Source organism: Ornithorhynchus anatinus, chromosome 11 (assembly GCF_004115215.2).
Source record: "Ornithorhynchus anatinus isolate Pmale09 chromosome 11, mOrnAna1.pri.v4, whole genome shotgun sequence".
In the NCBI taxonomy this organism is placed as follows: Eukaryota; Metazoa; Chordata; class Mammalia; order Monotremata; family Ornithorhynchidae; genus Ornithorhynchus; species Ornithorhynchus anatinus.
The window spans coordinates 45,900,268-45,914,244 of record NC_041738.1 but is presented as its reverse complement, the minus strand read 5'-3'; the positions used below and the strand labels follow the sequence as shown (position 1 = coordinate 45,914,244).

General features: G+C 48.5%; 1 protein-coding gene across 2 annotated transcripts in view; it reads left to right on the top strand.

Moving 5' to 3' along the window:
• The first annotated feature begins 420 nt into the window (after positions 1-420).
• Positions 421-13,977, top strand: part of LOC100076782 (dual specificity protein phosphatase 22-A-like) — a 75,815-nt gene continuing 62,258 nt past the window's right edge. For both annotated transcript variants that reach the window (XM_029076172.1, XM_029076174.1), the window contains exons 1-2: positions 421-462; positions 10,358-10,391. In XM_029076172.1, coding sequence (XP_028932005.1) covers positions 442-462; positions 10,358-10,391 — 55 coding nt within the window. In that variant the 5' untranslated portion in view covers positions 421-441. The remainder of the gene's footprint in view (positions 463-10,357; positions 10,392-13,977) is intronic.

Genomic DNA, 13,977 nt, shown 5'->3' with positions numbered 1-13,977 from the left:
CCACCTCCAGCCCCGCCCATCCCCGCGACCGTCTGCGGGGCCGCAGTCCCCTCTGCCCCGCCCACCCCCCGTCCGATCGTCTGCGCAGCCGCAGTTCCCTCTGCCCCGCCTCGCCCACGCCCACACCCCCTCGACCTTCTGCGCAGCCGCAGTCCCCTCTGCCCCGGCCCCGCCCACCCACCCCGGCCGTCTGCGGGGCCGCCGTCCCCTCGGCCCCGCCCCCTGCCCCGCTCACATACCCTCCCGACTGTCTGCGCAGGCGCAGTCCTCCGTGGGCGGGCACCGAGCGGGTCCGTCCTGGGCCCGCGGCCGCCCCCTGGCGGAGCTCGCTGGTCCTGCCGCAGCCGCCCAGGAGCCCCCGGCCGGCGGCCCTCCAGGAGGAGGCGCAGACACCGGCTCGCCCCCCCCCGGGCTCCCCGGCCCCCCCCCCGGCCCCCAGCCATGGGCAACGGGATGAGCAAGGTACGGGCCCCGGGGGGAGCAGGGGGGGGTCCCCATTCATCCACCCATTCCATAGTATTCATGGAGCGCTTACTATGTGCAGAACACTGTGCTAAGCGCTTGGAATGTACGATTTGGCAACAGATAGAGACCATCCCTGCCCACTGCCGGGCTCCCAGTCTAGTGAGAATAACTGCATACGCCGTGCCCTATTTAACTTTCCGCAAAGAAGTCATGGGGTGGGTCAAGGGTCCAGGCTTGGGCAGGTGAGTCTTTTCTTTCCTGCCCCCCCGCCCTTGCCTCTCCCCCAGATCTTTTCACATAATAATGATGGCATTTGTTAAGCGCTTACTATGTGCAAAACACTGTTCTAAGCGCTGAAGAGGATCCAAGGTCATCAGGTTGTCCCACATGGGGCTCACGGTCTTAATCCCCATTTTACAGATGAGGGAACTGAGGCACAGAGAAGTTAAGTGACTTGCCCAAAGTCACACAGCCGACAAGCCGCTGAGCCGGCGTTTGAACCCATGACCTCTGACTCCCAAGCTCGTGCTCTTTCCACTGAGTCAATCCCCCCCTCCTCTTTTCCCATCGCCTCCCAGCGGGATCTGGGCATCCTTTTCCAGTTGAATCCATTCATTCATTCTATAGTATTTATTGAGCGCTTTCTCTGTACAGAGAACTGTACTAAGCGTTTGGAATGTAATCCAGGCCTTTGGGCCATCAAAGGAGCAAGAAGGGGAGGTAGGGGAGGGAGAGGACCCTAAAGTCAATTGAGCTCTTTGCAGCACTGGCTCTTGGGAGGTTCATTCAATAGTATTGATTGAGCGCTTACTCTGTGCAGAGCACTGTACTAAGCACTTGGAATGTGCAATTCAGCAGTGGATCGAGGCAATCTCTGAATTGGCCAGTTGAAAATGAGGAGCCCTCTATTCAATAGAGGCCCTGCCTAAGCCGTCCCCTTGCTGCTCCTGGAATGGCCCTCGCCTCTTCTCCTCCAAGGATCCAGGCCGGCTTTCCTAGGAGGTGGAAAAGTCCAAGCAGCTGAAGAGCTTGAAGTCCCGCGGGAGGAGACAGTTTGAAAGCAGATCTTATTTCTGAGTGCCCCTATTTCACCGCCCCTCACACTCCTCCCTGAGATCCGAGATCCCTGAATGTTCGACGTTGTTCTTGCCTTTGCTCCTCGCTCGCTTCTTCCTTCCCTTCGCCCTGGGAGTCATTGCCTCAATCAGCTTCCCCGCACTCGGAAGGGGGAAAATGATGGAGGGGAGGACAAGATTCTAGAGCAAATCCCAGTACAGGGAAAATCCAGGATCAGCTCAGTAGCCCCTGACACTCTGGCTCCGGGTGCAACACGGTGTGACCTTTCGCCAAATGGCTCTCCACTTATTTGGGCTTCTACTGCCCCATTTTAAATTGGGTTCAAAATATCTGCTTGCACCCTCAGAGATGGAAGGGTGATTAACGTGCTCTTTGTGGAATGTTTAAGCTCTCTAGGAGTCCGAGAGGTAGCTCGGTTGTTGGTCCAGGAAAGGGCTTTGCTCTTGGAATCAGGAACCCTGGGATTCCAGTCTTGGCTCTGCCCGCCGTTGGCTTTCGGCAGGCAAAGCTCGCCCGTTTGCCTCTCAATGTGCTGCACCCCTGCCCAACTACACTATACACTACATAATAATTATGGTATTAAGCACTTTTGTGCCAGGCACTGTACTAAGAGCTGAGGTGGAGAGAGGCAAATCAGGTTGGACTCAGTTGCCAGTCCCACACGGGGCTCAGAGTCTCAAACCCCATTTTACAGAGGAGGTAATAGAGAGACAGAGAAGTGAAGTGACCGGCCCAAGGTCACACAACAGCAACTGGAGCCAGGATTAGAACCCATGACATCCTGACTCCCAGGTCCATGCTCTATCCACTACGCCTTGCTGCTTCTCTTGTTGCGCTCTGTGCCCCCGGGGGAACATGGCCCCAGGGATGAGAGAATTCAAGTGGCCCTGCGCAAACCTTTAGCACCATTGTCAGTTCCTCCACCGATCTCTTGGGTCTGAAGTCTCAGAGCCAAGGTAATAATAATAATGTTGGTATTTGTTAAGCACTTAGTATGTGCAGAGCACTGTTCTAAGCGCTGGGGTAGATACAGGGTGAACTGGTTGTCCCTCGTGAGGCTCACAATCTTAATCCCCTTTACAGATGAGGTAACTGAGGCACAGAGAAGTGAAGTGACTTGCCTACAGTCAACAGCTGCTGAGAGGCAGAGGTGGGATTCGAACCCATGACCTCTGACTCCCAAGCGCGTGCTCCTTCCACTGAGCTACGCTGCTTCTTCCCTTTGGGAGACTCCTTCACATCTTAAATTGGAGGTAAATATAATATGGGAAATAGGCCCCTTTGGAAAGGACAGAACACATCATGTAGGTCTCATGAAGGATCTGCGTCTAGAGACTACCCACCTTGGATCCACGGCTGGATCGATGTGCCTTCTGGGCAACTACTCAGCTCCCTCTGAGGCCCCTTTTCAGCTTGTTCCTGCCTCAAGAGCCCATGTTAATTTCCTCTCCTCTATCCATTTCCTGCCCACACCCTGCTAGCTTCTCTGAAGCTCCCTGAGTTTGAGACCAGGTTTATTTTTCTTCATCTGGAGAAGGGTTTGGACTTGGAGAAGGTGAGAGATGAAGACAGTTTGGTCTAGTGGATAGAGCACAAGGCCTGGGATTCAGAAGGACCAGGGTTCTAATGTCGGCTGCATCGCTTGTCTGCTGTGTGACCTTGGGAAGTCACTTCACTGCACTGAGCCTGTTTACCTCAACTGGAAAATGGGTGCTTAATAATTAATTAATTAATTATGGTATTTGTTAAGCTCTTACTATGTGCCAAGCACTGTTCTAAGAGCTGGGATAGGTACAAGGTAATTAGGTTGTCCCACATGGGGCTCACGGTCTTAATCCCCATTTTACAGATAAGGTAACTTAGGCACAGAGAAGTTAAGTGCCTTGCCCAAGGTCACCCAGCAGACAAGTTGGCAGATCCGGGATTAGAACCCACATCCTCTGACTCCCAAGACCGGGCTCTTTCCACTAAGCCATGCTGTGAACCCCATGTGGGACACAGACTGCGTCCAACCTGATTAACTTATATCTACCCAAGGGTTTAGTACAATGCTTGGCACATAGTAAGCACTTAACAAATACCATTAAAAAAATAACTAAACAATAGATAGAACTTTAGGGATTGTGGCTGACTGGAAACAGAAGACGGAAAGTGTCCTTTCTTTTCATCAGTCACTTGTAGCTCCCTTGAGGGTCAAGGAAAGGACAGGGCAGGGAATGTGTCTTATTGTTGTATTTTATGCTCCCCAGGGTTTAGTACAGTGCTCTGCATGTGGAAAGTGCTCAATAAATTTGATTGAATGAATGAATGAACAGGACCCAGTGATGGCTCCTGTCTTGCCTTACCTTTTGCCAAAGCAAAGGGCGTTAATAAAGCATGTGACATGTCTGGCTCAACCCAGACTGGTGGAGGAAACGGTTCTTCCTGGATTCTGGGCCCCCTCATAGCTCATTGTCATGGTCACACAGTACAAAACTAACACTGAGCATGAAAAATGAGAGACAGACCCTTCATTATTATTATTATTTTTGTATTTGCTAAACATTTATACTATGTGTCAAGCACTCTTCTAAGTGCCGGGGAAAATAGAAATTAATCAGATTGGATACAGTCCCTGTCCCATATGGGGCTCACAATCTAAGTACAAGGAAGAACAGGTATTGAATTCCCCATTTTACAGTTGAGGAAACTGAGGCACAGATTAGTTAAGCAACTTGCCCAGGGTCATTCATTCAATAGTATTTATTGAGCGCTTACTACATGCAGAGCACTGTACTAAGCGCTTGAAATGTACAAATCGGTAACAGATGGAGACAGTCCCTGCACTTTGACGGGCTTACAGTCTAATCGCAACCAGTGAGAAGCAGCATTACCTGATGGTAGAGCACAGGACCTGGGTTTTAATCCTGGTACTGCTATGTGCTGTGTGAGCCCTTGGGCAAGTCACTTCACTTGTCTGTGCCTTTGTTCTTTCGTCTGTAAAATGTGGATTAAAAATGTGAGCCCCATGTGGGACAGATACACTGGGCTAGATTCAGTTGTCTGCTGTGTGGCTTTAGGCAAGTCACATAACTTATCTCTGCCTCAGTTTCTCATCTGTGAAAGGGAAGGGGGACAGCAGGGGCAACTGAAACCTCTTCCAGGCTAGTATTGGCTCCCAGACCAGTTTGGCAACTGGGGCTCGAGGTTGTCACTTATTACCTCCAACGCTGGTAATAAGTGGTGTAGAGGATGGGAGGGTGGGAACCTGGGTTTGTGAGTGGAGCCAGCCACGTACATCATGATGCAACTGGGTTCTTGTTCCTCAAAACACATGGTTGTATAATGGAGTATGTTTTCCCTTGAGCAGTTATTTAGGATCAGTACCACAATCTTGAGTTCTAGTTAGGAGCAGGCTAGTTTTAAACTTCCATTTGCTTCCCATCTTTTTGATTTCGAGGCATGTCTCCCAATAATTAGTAAGCTTTGAGTGCTTCCTTTGTGCAGAATACTGAACTGAGCACTTGGGAGAGAATAATAGAGTTAGTAGACATAGTCCTTTTTTATGGTATGCTATTTAAGTGCTTACTCTGTGCCAGGCACTCTACTTAGTGCTGGGGTAGATACAAGGTTGTCAGGTTGGACACAGTCCCTGTCCTGCATTGGGCTCACAGTCTCCCCCATTTTACAGATGAGGTCACTGAGGCCCAGAGAAGTGAAATGACTTGTCCAAGGTCACAAAGCAAACAAGTGGCAGAACCAGAATTAGAACCCGGAGCTGTGGCTCAGTGGAAAGAGCACGGGCTTTGGAGTCAGGGCTCATGAGTTCGAATCCCAGCTCTGCCACTTGGCTGTGTGACTGTGGGCAAGTCACTTAACTTCTCTGTGTCTCAGTTCCCTCATCTGTAAAATGGGGATTAAGACTGTGAGCCCCACGTGGGACAACCTGATTCCCCTATGTCTACCCCAGTGCTTAGAACAGTGCTCGGCACATAGTAAGCGCTTAACAAATACCAACATTTCTGATTCCCAGGTCATTGTCTGTGGGGGAGAAGGGCACTAAAATAAGTTACAGATAGGAAGATGTGAGAATAAAGGTATCTACATAAATGTTTTGGAAATGTGAATTCCCAAGTGCTGAGGGGATGGGGAAGTGCTGAAAGGAGAATGGGTAGAGGGGTAATGAGAGTCGGAGGACATGAGAGATTAATTAGGGAAAGCCTCCTGGAGGAAATGCCCCCATTATGTTAGGATCTAGAAGCCAGGGTCTTGGGACTTGGGCCCAGAAACCAGTACAATGAAATGATTTAAAACCTCCCCATGAATTTCATGCGAACAGATTTTCACCTGTCATACCACAGTTACCTAAGAGGCCAGGCTAACACAACACCAGGAAAGCAGTGTAGTTAAGCAACAGACTGGCAGCCTAGAGAAGATGTATTGTAACCCTTTTGCTGCTGCCAACTGGTTATTTGAACTTGGGGAGGTCACTTTACCTCTCTGCACCTAGGATGATGAGAAGGAGTTACTGTGGTATGATGTTTGTGTGTGTATGTGTGTGTTTGCACTCAACGAATGTTCCTCAGTAATTACTAAACCCCAAAGACATTTCCCAGATGCTCTGGTCAGCTTTCTTTGTTCCACCTTCCATGTTGTTCCTGTGCTGTGACCACCATAAAGAAGAAAATTGTTCATTTTTTAAAAATAGTCATTTGAAAATCCTCAAAAATATCATGCCTCCCATAGCTACACATTCACAGCCCCCTGAATCCACCCTTTACCCAACCACTTGGAGATTTTTATGTGGGGTTGCCATGGAAATGCAAAATAAGGGCCTGAATGGCTCTGGGCAGACTTCATTCTCCTTGTTGGCATTTGAAGCCCCCTTGCTGAAGCGGGGGCAATGCCAGGAGTCACTTGTTAATAATAATGATAATAATAATGGTATTTGTTAAGCGCTTACTATGTACAAAGCACAGTTCTAAGCACTGGGGGGATACAGGGTGATCAGGTTGTCCCACTGGGCTCACAGTTTTAATCCCCATTTTACAGATGAGGTAACTGAGGCACAGAGAAGTTTTTTTTTTTTTGTTGGTATTTGTTAAGCGCTTACTATGTGCCGAGCACTGTTCTAAGCGCTGGGGTAGACACAGAGGAATCAGGTTGTCCCACTGGGGGCTCACAATCTTAATCCCCATTTTACAGATGAGGTAACTGAGGCACCGAGAAGTTAAGTGACTTGCCCAAAGTCACACAGCTGACAAGTGGCCGTGCAGGGATTTGAACCCATGACCTCTGACTCCAAAGCCCATGCTCTTTCCACTGAGCCACGCTGCTTCTCTAAGTGACTTGCCCAAAGTCACAGAGCTGATAAGCGGCGGAGCCGGGATTAGAACCCATGACCTCTGATTCCCAAGCCCGGGCTCTTTCCACTGAGCGATGCTGCTTCTGGGATTCCCATGAGCAACCACCTGGCTGTGGTCAGCGGGGAAGGGAGAACATGGGTCCTCTTGCTTCTTGGTAGATTGTGAGTGGAAATTGATCAAGAACATTTTTTCCTCTCTCCTATCAGGTCCATGGCAGGTAAGTGACCAATTAAGGCCTGTAGCTAGAATCAGTTTCCCAAGCCCACAGAACAAAGTTTGTGAAGTGTTTACTTTTCCAGGTTCTTGTGGTATTTGTTAAGTGCTTACCCTGTGCCAGGCACTGTACTAAGCACTGGGGTGGAATACAAGCATATCAGGTTGGTCACAGTCCCTGTCCCATATGGGGCTCACAATTTTAATCCCCATTTTACAGGTGAGGGAATTGAGGCGAAGGATCTGGGATTAGAATCCAGGTCCTTCTGACTCCCAGGCCCGTGCTTTATTCTCTAGGCGTGCTACTTCCTTACACAGACACAAACATATGGTTTTTTTCAACCATTCTAGTTGAAAATATTTTTGTTTCCAAGCACTTAGTACAATGCTCTGTACACAGTAAGCTCTAAATAAATATCATTGATTGTCTCTCCTGTTAGAGTGTTTCCTTGTGAACCGGCAACATGTCACTTCATTATTCTGTACTTCCCAAATGCTTAGTACAGTGCACCCCACCAAGTGGGTGCTCAAAATCAATCAATGCTATTTATTGAGTGCTTATTGTGTGCCAAGCCCTGGACTAAGCGTTTGGGAGAATACACTACAGTAGAATAGATAAGGCATGATCCCAGCCTACAAGGAGTTGGGAGAGAGGCAGTGTGGCATAATGAATAGAGCACAGGCCTGGGAGTCAGAAGGACTGGGCTTCGTATCCTGCCTTTGCCACTTGTTTTCTGTGTGACCTTGGGCAAGTCACTTCACTTCTCTGTGCCTCAGTTACCTCATCTGCAAATGGGGATTGAGACTGTAAGCCCCTTGTGGGACAGGGACTCTGTCCAACCTGATTGGCTTGTATCTACCCCAGTGCTTAGTACACTTCCCAGCCCATTGTAAGCACTTAAATACAATTATTATTATTATTATCATTGAGTATTCCTTCTCAACTTCCTCTGCTTCCGCCTCCTCTTCTTCCTCTTTACCTGCTTTCTCCTCCTCTTTACCCTCTTCCTCCTCCTCCTCAAAAGGAAAGTGGCTTTAGTCCTGGCTTTGCCAAGTTCAGGGTCAGGTTGTCCTTGGAAGCTCCTGGAGGGTGGACCTTGTCTTCTCTGCTTCCTGTGGTGCCTAGTGGTGCAGGGTCACACACCGGGCTGGTTCTTAGGAGTCAGAAGACCTGCGTTCTTATTCTGGGCCTGCCACTTGCCTGCTGTGTGACTTGAGCAATGACCTTGGGCATGTCACCTAACTTCTCCGAGCCTCAGTTTCCTCATCTGCAAAAATGGGAATTAAATACCTGTTCTTCCTCCTACTTAGATGGTAAACCCCATATGGGGCCTGATTATCTTATTTGTATTGTACTCTCCAAAATACTTAATACAGTGTTCTGCAAACACTAAACACTCAATAAATATGTTGGATTGATTTTTATCCCAGCGCTTAGTGAAGTGCTTGGCACAGAAAGTGCTAACCTTCTCACTTTTCCTTGAACCTGTCTATCTCACCACCGACCCCCTGCCCATGTCCTGCCTCTGGCCTGTACCGCCCTCCCTCCTCAAATCTGACATTTACTCTCCCCCTGTTGAAAGCCTTATTGAAGGCACATCTCCTCCAAGAGGCCTTCCCTGACTAAGCCCTCCTGTTTTCTTCTCCTACTCCATTCTGCATCGCCCTGATTTACTCCCTTTATTCATCCCCCTCCCAGCCCCACAGCACTTATGTGCATATAAGTAATTTATTTATATTAATGTCTGTCTCCCCCCTCTAGGTTGTAAGCTCGTTGTAGGCGGGGAATGGGTCTGCTTATTGTTGTATTGTACTCTCCTAAACGCCTAGTACAATGCTCTGCACACGGTAAATTCTCCATAAATTCGATCAAATAAATTTGATGAAATGGAGAGCTTGGAGATGCCTGTCTTCAGGTGCCCATGGGAAAATGGGTGTCTTCACTGCCCAGAGTATCAACTGATCTTTTCAGCCCAAGTTCGCCTGAGCTGGGAAGATTTTTCTCCACTCTCACCTACTGTTGACATTATTTAACGTTCATTATGGTATCCTACAGAATCATTCCATGTGTAATCAAGCAGCCAAGGGTTAAGCATTACTCTATGCCAACATCGAATGCTAGATCATCAACATAAAATAGTCAGTCAAATCAATAATCTATCCCTAGTTGAGGGGCTCTTTTTTGGCAATTGATTTTTGAGAATGATTGATATTTAATTTGGGTTTTTTAAAATTAATTCTTTTTTTATGGTATTAGTTAAGCACTTACTGTGTGCCGGTTTTATGTGCTGGGGTAGATAAAAGGTAATCTGGTTGAACACAGTCCTTGTCCCACATGGGGCTCACATCCATATTGCAGATGAGGTAACTGAGGCCCAGAGAAGTGAAGTGACTTGCCCAACATCACCCAGCAGACAAGTGAGAGAACCAGGACTAGAACCCAAGTCATTCTGACTCCATCCCATGCCCTATCCATTAGGCCATGTTGCTTCTGACAAAGTTGTGTGCAGTACAGTGCTCTGCTCAAAGAGAACTCTCAATAAATATCATTGATTGAGTAATGTGTGACCGTTAATTAGATCGTCAGTCATCTGGCATCAGATGATTGGAGAACGCTCCCATCATCAGGTCGAGATGGCAAGGAGTGGGTGGGTAACGGGGTTTTTATAATCTGGGCCGGAATGCCTCTTCCAAGATTCTGTACTGTGCCTGGCTGCTTGTCAGCCCACTCGTTGCTGCTGCTGCCGACTCCAGGGTCCTCTTACCTCTCTGAGATTTCTCTCTGTCACTTTGATAACTATCTCTTTCTCAGAGACTGAGTTTCTCTCCCCCTCCTGGCATTCATTCATTCAATCAGCTGTATTTATTGAGCACTTGCTGTGTGTAGAGCACTGTACTAAGAGCTTTGGGAGAGTGCAACAATAAACAGACACATTCCCAGCACACAATGAGCTTACAGTCTAGAGGCAGAGAGACAGACATTAATTGAAATCAATAAATTATGGATATGTACATAAGTACTGTGGGGTTGGGAGGAAGGAAGAACAAAAGAAGCAACTCAGGGTGATGCAGAAGGGAGTGGGAGAAGAGGAAAGTTGAGGGCTTAGGCAAGGGCTCCTGGAAGACGTCAATAAGTGTGGATTTGAGGCAGAGCCTTTCTCCCCAGGGGAAAGGGTAAGGGATGGAGTAGGTGGGCTGGGGATAGCCGTGTTCCCTACCCAACACAAATCTTTTTTTTCCAATTTTTTTTTTGTCAGGTCCTCGAGGGCCTCTACCTGGGAAACATCCGGGGTAAGTCTGGGGGCGGGGGTATGCCATCTACCCTGTCCAACAGGACTGACTCTTCTGTGGGGTGGGGAGGGCTGAGGTATTGACCATTCAGGACTGACTCCTGAGGGAAAGGAAGTTTCCAAAGCTAACCTTTGTCAGCTCCTTTGTCTCAGTTGCCTACAAACACACCTGCTGTGTGTGTGCTCATCAGGGAGGTTTCTTCCCCCCTCACACCCCGCCTGGCCTCTCACTGCCTTTATAAATGCAAGCTGTTCTATCAAGTTATGAGGAAGGTGGTGAAATGTACTCCTCGCTTTTGCTGTCATGTTTTTAAAAATAGCCACCCCCTGCTAGGTGGTTTAGGTTTTCATCTCCCTGTGGGGAGGCCCCTGGGTCACTTGGTCTCTGAAGGTCTTCCGGCTGCTAGGGTATGTTCTATGAATCTGACTTAGGACACTCTCCTACAACTTTGGGAGGGAAGTCAAGATTATGATGCCCTATTGCAAAGTAGATGAATACTAAGGTTCCCCAGAGAGTGGGAAATTGGCCTCTCTCAGCAAGACCAGATCAGCACGATTTTTCTCTGCCCTCCTCTGCTTTTCTGTGTGGTGTCTCCCTTGAGGTTGGGTGACTCTTCTAGCCCATTGGGAGCCCCACATTGAATATCCTCACCCCTGTTGTGCTCTCCAGGACTGCTTAGGGACTGAAAGAAAGGAGCCCCAGTGGGCTAAGAGGAGAGACAGAGATTGGACCTGAAATAATTGCATGTATTGAGAACTTACTGTATGCCAAACATTATACTAAATTCATTCATTCAATAGTATTTATTGAGTGCTTACTATGTGCAGGCCACTGTACTAAGCGCTTGGAATGTACAAATCGGTAACTGATAGAGACAAGTTCCTGCCCTTTGATGGGCTTACAGTCTAATCGGGGGAGACAGACAAGAGCAATGGCAATAAATGCTTGGGAAAGTACCATATAACAGAGTTGATAGACATTTTCCTTGCCCACAATGAGCTTACAGTCTAAAGGAGAGATGGACATTTATAGAAAGAAATTATGGATATGTACATAAGTGTTCTGGGATTGAGGGAGGGGTGAATAAAGGGAGCAAATCCAAGTGTGAGGGTGACACAGAAGGGAGGGGGAGAAGAGGAAATGAGGACTTAGTCTGGGAAGGCCTCTTGGAGGAGATGTGCCTTCGATAAGGCTTTGAACGTGGGGAGAGTCATTGTGGATGTGAAGAGGAAGGGCAGGGGCAGGATGTGGGTGAGAGGTTGGCGGTGAGATCAAGGTACGCTTAGAACCACTGCAGATGGGGGGAGAAGCTGCGTGTGGAAGGTTATATGACTATCTTTTTGAGGGGTCCCGTCTGGCCAATTTTCTGTGCCTCTGTGCAGAGCTAAGCAACCTGCCCTTTATAGCCTGCTGGGCACTTGCAAGTCTGAGAGCAAATCTTAGACTTCGGGGCAGGGAAAACAGCTGTGCTTTCATGGTTTAGGTGTTAGAGACTCTGCAGGTAGCAATTAGGCGACATTTAGGAGTCTCCTGGCTGGAAGCCCATCAGCCCTAACCAATCAGATGTGCTTGAGGGAGACCAAGGCATTGAGTATTTTTACTCTGATGTTTTCAGCGCAATAGAAGTGGAAGGAATTTCCTCAGTGGGAGCATCCAGTGGGCCCAGTGTAAACAAGGAGAAGACGATTCCTAGGTTCAGCTGGTTATCTTTTAGGGGTGATGTTTGACAGGCCTTCTCTGCTTGCAGCCTCAGCACCTCTGCTCCATCCCAGGCTTGGCTGATCTCCAGTTGGCGGGCTGTCAGGTCGGATTGCCGCAATGGCTCTGAGGTGGTAGGGCTGCAGATCGAAGAGACACTTTCCTCTGTGTTGGATTAAATGCAGGAACCGGAGGAGCAGGAGTAGTGGGACTCAAATAATTGGGCTTAGTTCCACTTGGGAATCAGTTTGGCCTAATGGAAAGAGCACGGTCCTGAGAATCAGAGGACCTAGGTTGTAATTCCAGCTTCTTGCTTGCTGTATGACTTTGGGTATATCACTTAACATCTCTAAGCCTCAGCTTCCTCATCTGTAGAATGGGGATAAATCACCTGTTCTTCCTCACCCTTAGACTTTGGAGCCCTGGGTTATTAGGAACTGTCTCCGATCTGATTACTGGGTACCTACCCCAGGGCTCTGCACAGTGCTTAATATGTAGTAAGCACTTCTTTAAAAATGGTATTTGTTATGGACTTACTATGTGCCAGGCACTGGACTAAGTCCTGAGGTAGATACAAGTTAATCAGGTTGGACACAGTCTGTGCCCCACATAGAGCTCACAGTCTTAATCCTCATTTTACAGATGAGGTAACTGAGGCACAGAGAAATAAAGTGACTTGTCAAGAAGGGATTCGAACCCAGGTCCTCTAACTCCCAGTCCCGGGCTCTTTCCGCTAGATCACGGTGCCTGATGAATACCATGATTACTATTTATTTCCCTTCAAAATTCACTCCACCCCTGTTTTAGGAGTATGGGGCTCACTGGGCCAGAACTCAGAAGTTCCTGGCTTCCAGGTCTTGTGTTCCTCATCCATGCCTAGTCCAGTAGCCTGCAGGGTGGTCCCCACCTTTTTCTAGGTTGGGGAGAGGGAGCAGGGGCTCTGGTCCGTGGCCACCGAGCCCCAACCTTTTAGTAGTACCACACACAGCACCACCGAGGGTCAGAAATCCTTCCCCTGGAAGCTACAGACTTCCCGTGGCACCAGGGACATGTTCTCAGCTCCACCACTTGTCTGCTGTGTGTCCTTGGGCAAGTCACTTCACTTCTCTGGGCCTCAGTTACCTCATCTGTAAAATGGGGATTAAGATTGTGAGCCCCATGTGGTACATGGACCGTGTCCAACCCAATTACCTTGTATCTACCCCAGCGCTTAGAACAGTGCCCAGCTCATTGCTCACTTACTCTGTGCAGAACACTGTACTGAGCACGTAGGAGGGTGAAATCAAGTTAGTAGGCACAATCTCTGCCCTTAAGGATCGATCGTAACTACCGAGTGCTTATTTAACTGTCTAGTGGAAAGATAGATATTAAAGTAAATGACAGATTCTCCCAAGTGTTTAGTACAGTGCCCTGCATACAGTAAGCGCTCAATAAATGCGATTGATAGTACGAAGCAAAAGAGTGTAAAGATATGAACTTAAGTGTTCCTGGGGTGCAAAGGGAACGAGCATGCAAGACAGGGAAATGGGATGGGGAGATAAGATTCATCAGGGAAGGCCTCCAGGAGGAGATGTGCTTTCAGAAGGGCTTTGAAGATGGGGAGAAGAGTGGTCTACTCTCTGAACCAAAGTATGTGTGGCCTTGGGAGCTCCGAAGCCAAAAGCAGGGAAAGAACCTGAATCCCAGGGTCAACCCCGAGGGAGTGGCGACTCAATTCTTCCTTGTGATTCAAGTCTTCCCCGATTACATAGTGGGCCCCCAGTGGGACCGGTAGAACCACACAAGAAAGAGTCTCATTGTGTGGATTACTCTTCTCTGGGCTTCAAGGTCTGTTGAGTGGAGAAAAGGTAGGGAGGAAGGAGTCGACGCAAGGCTTGAACCTGCAAGA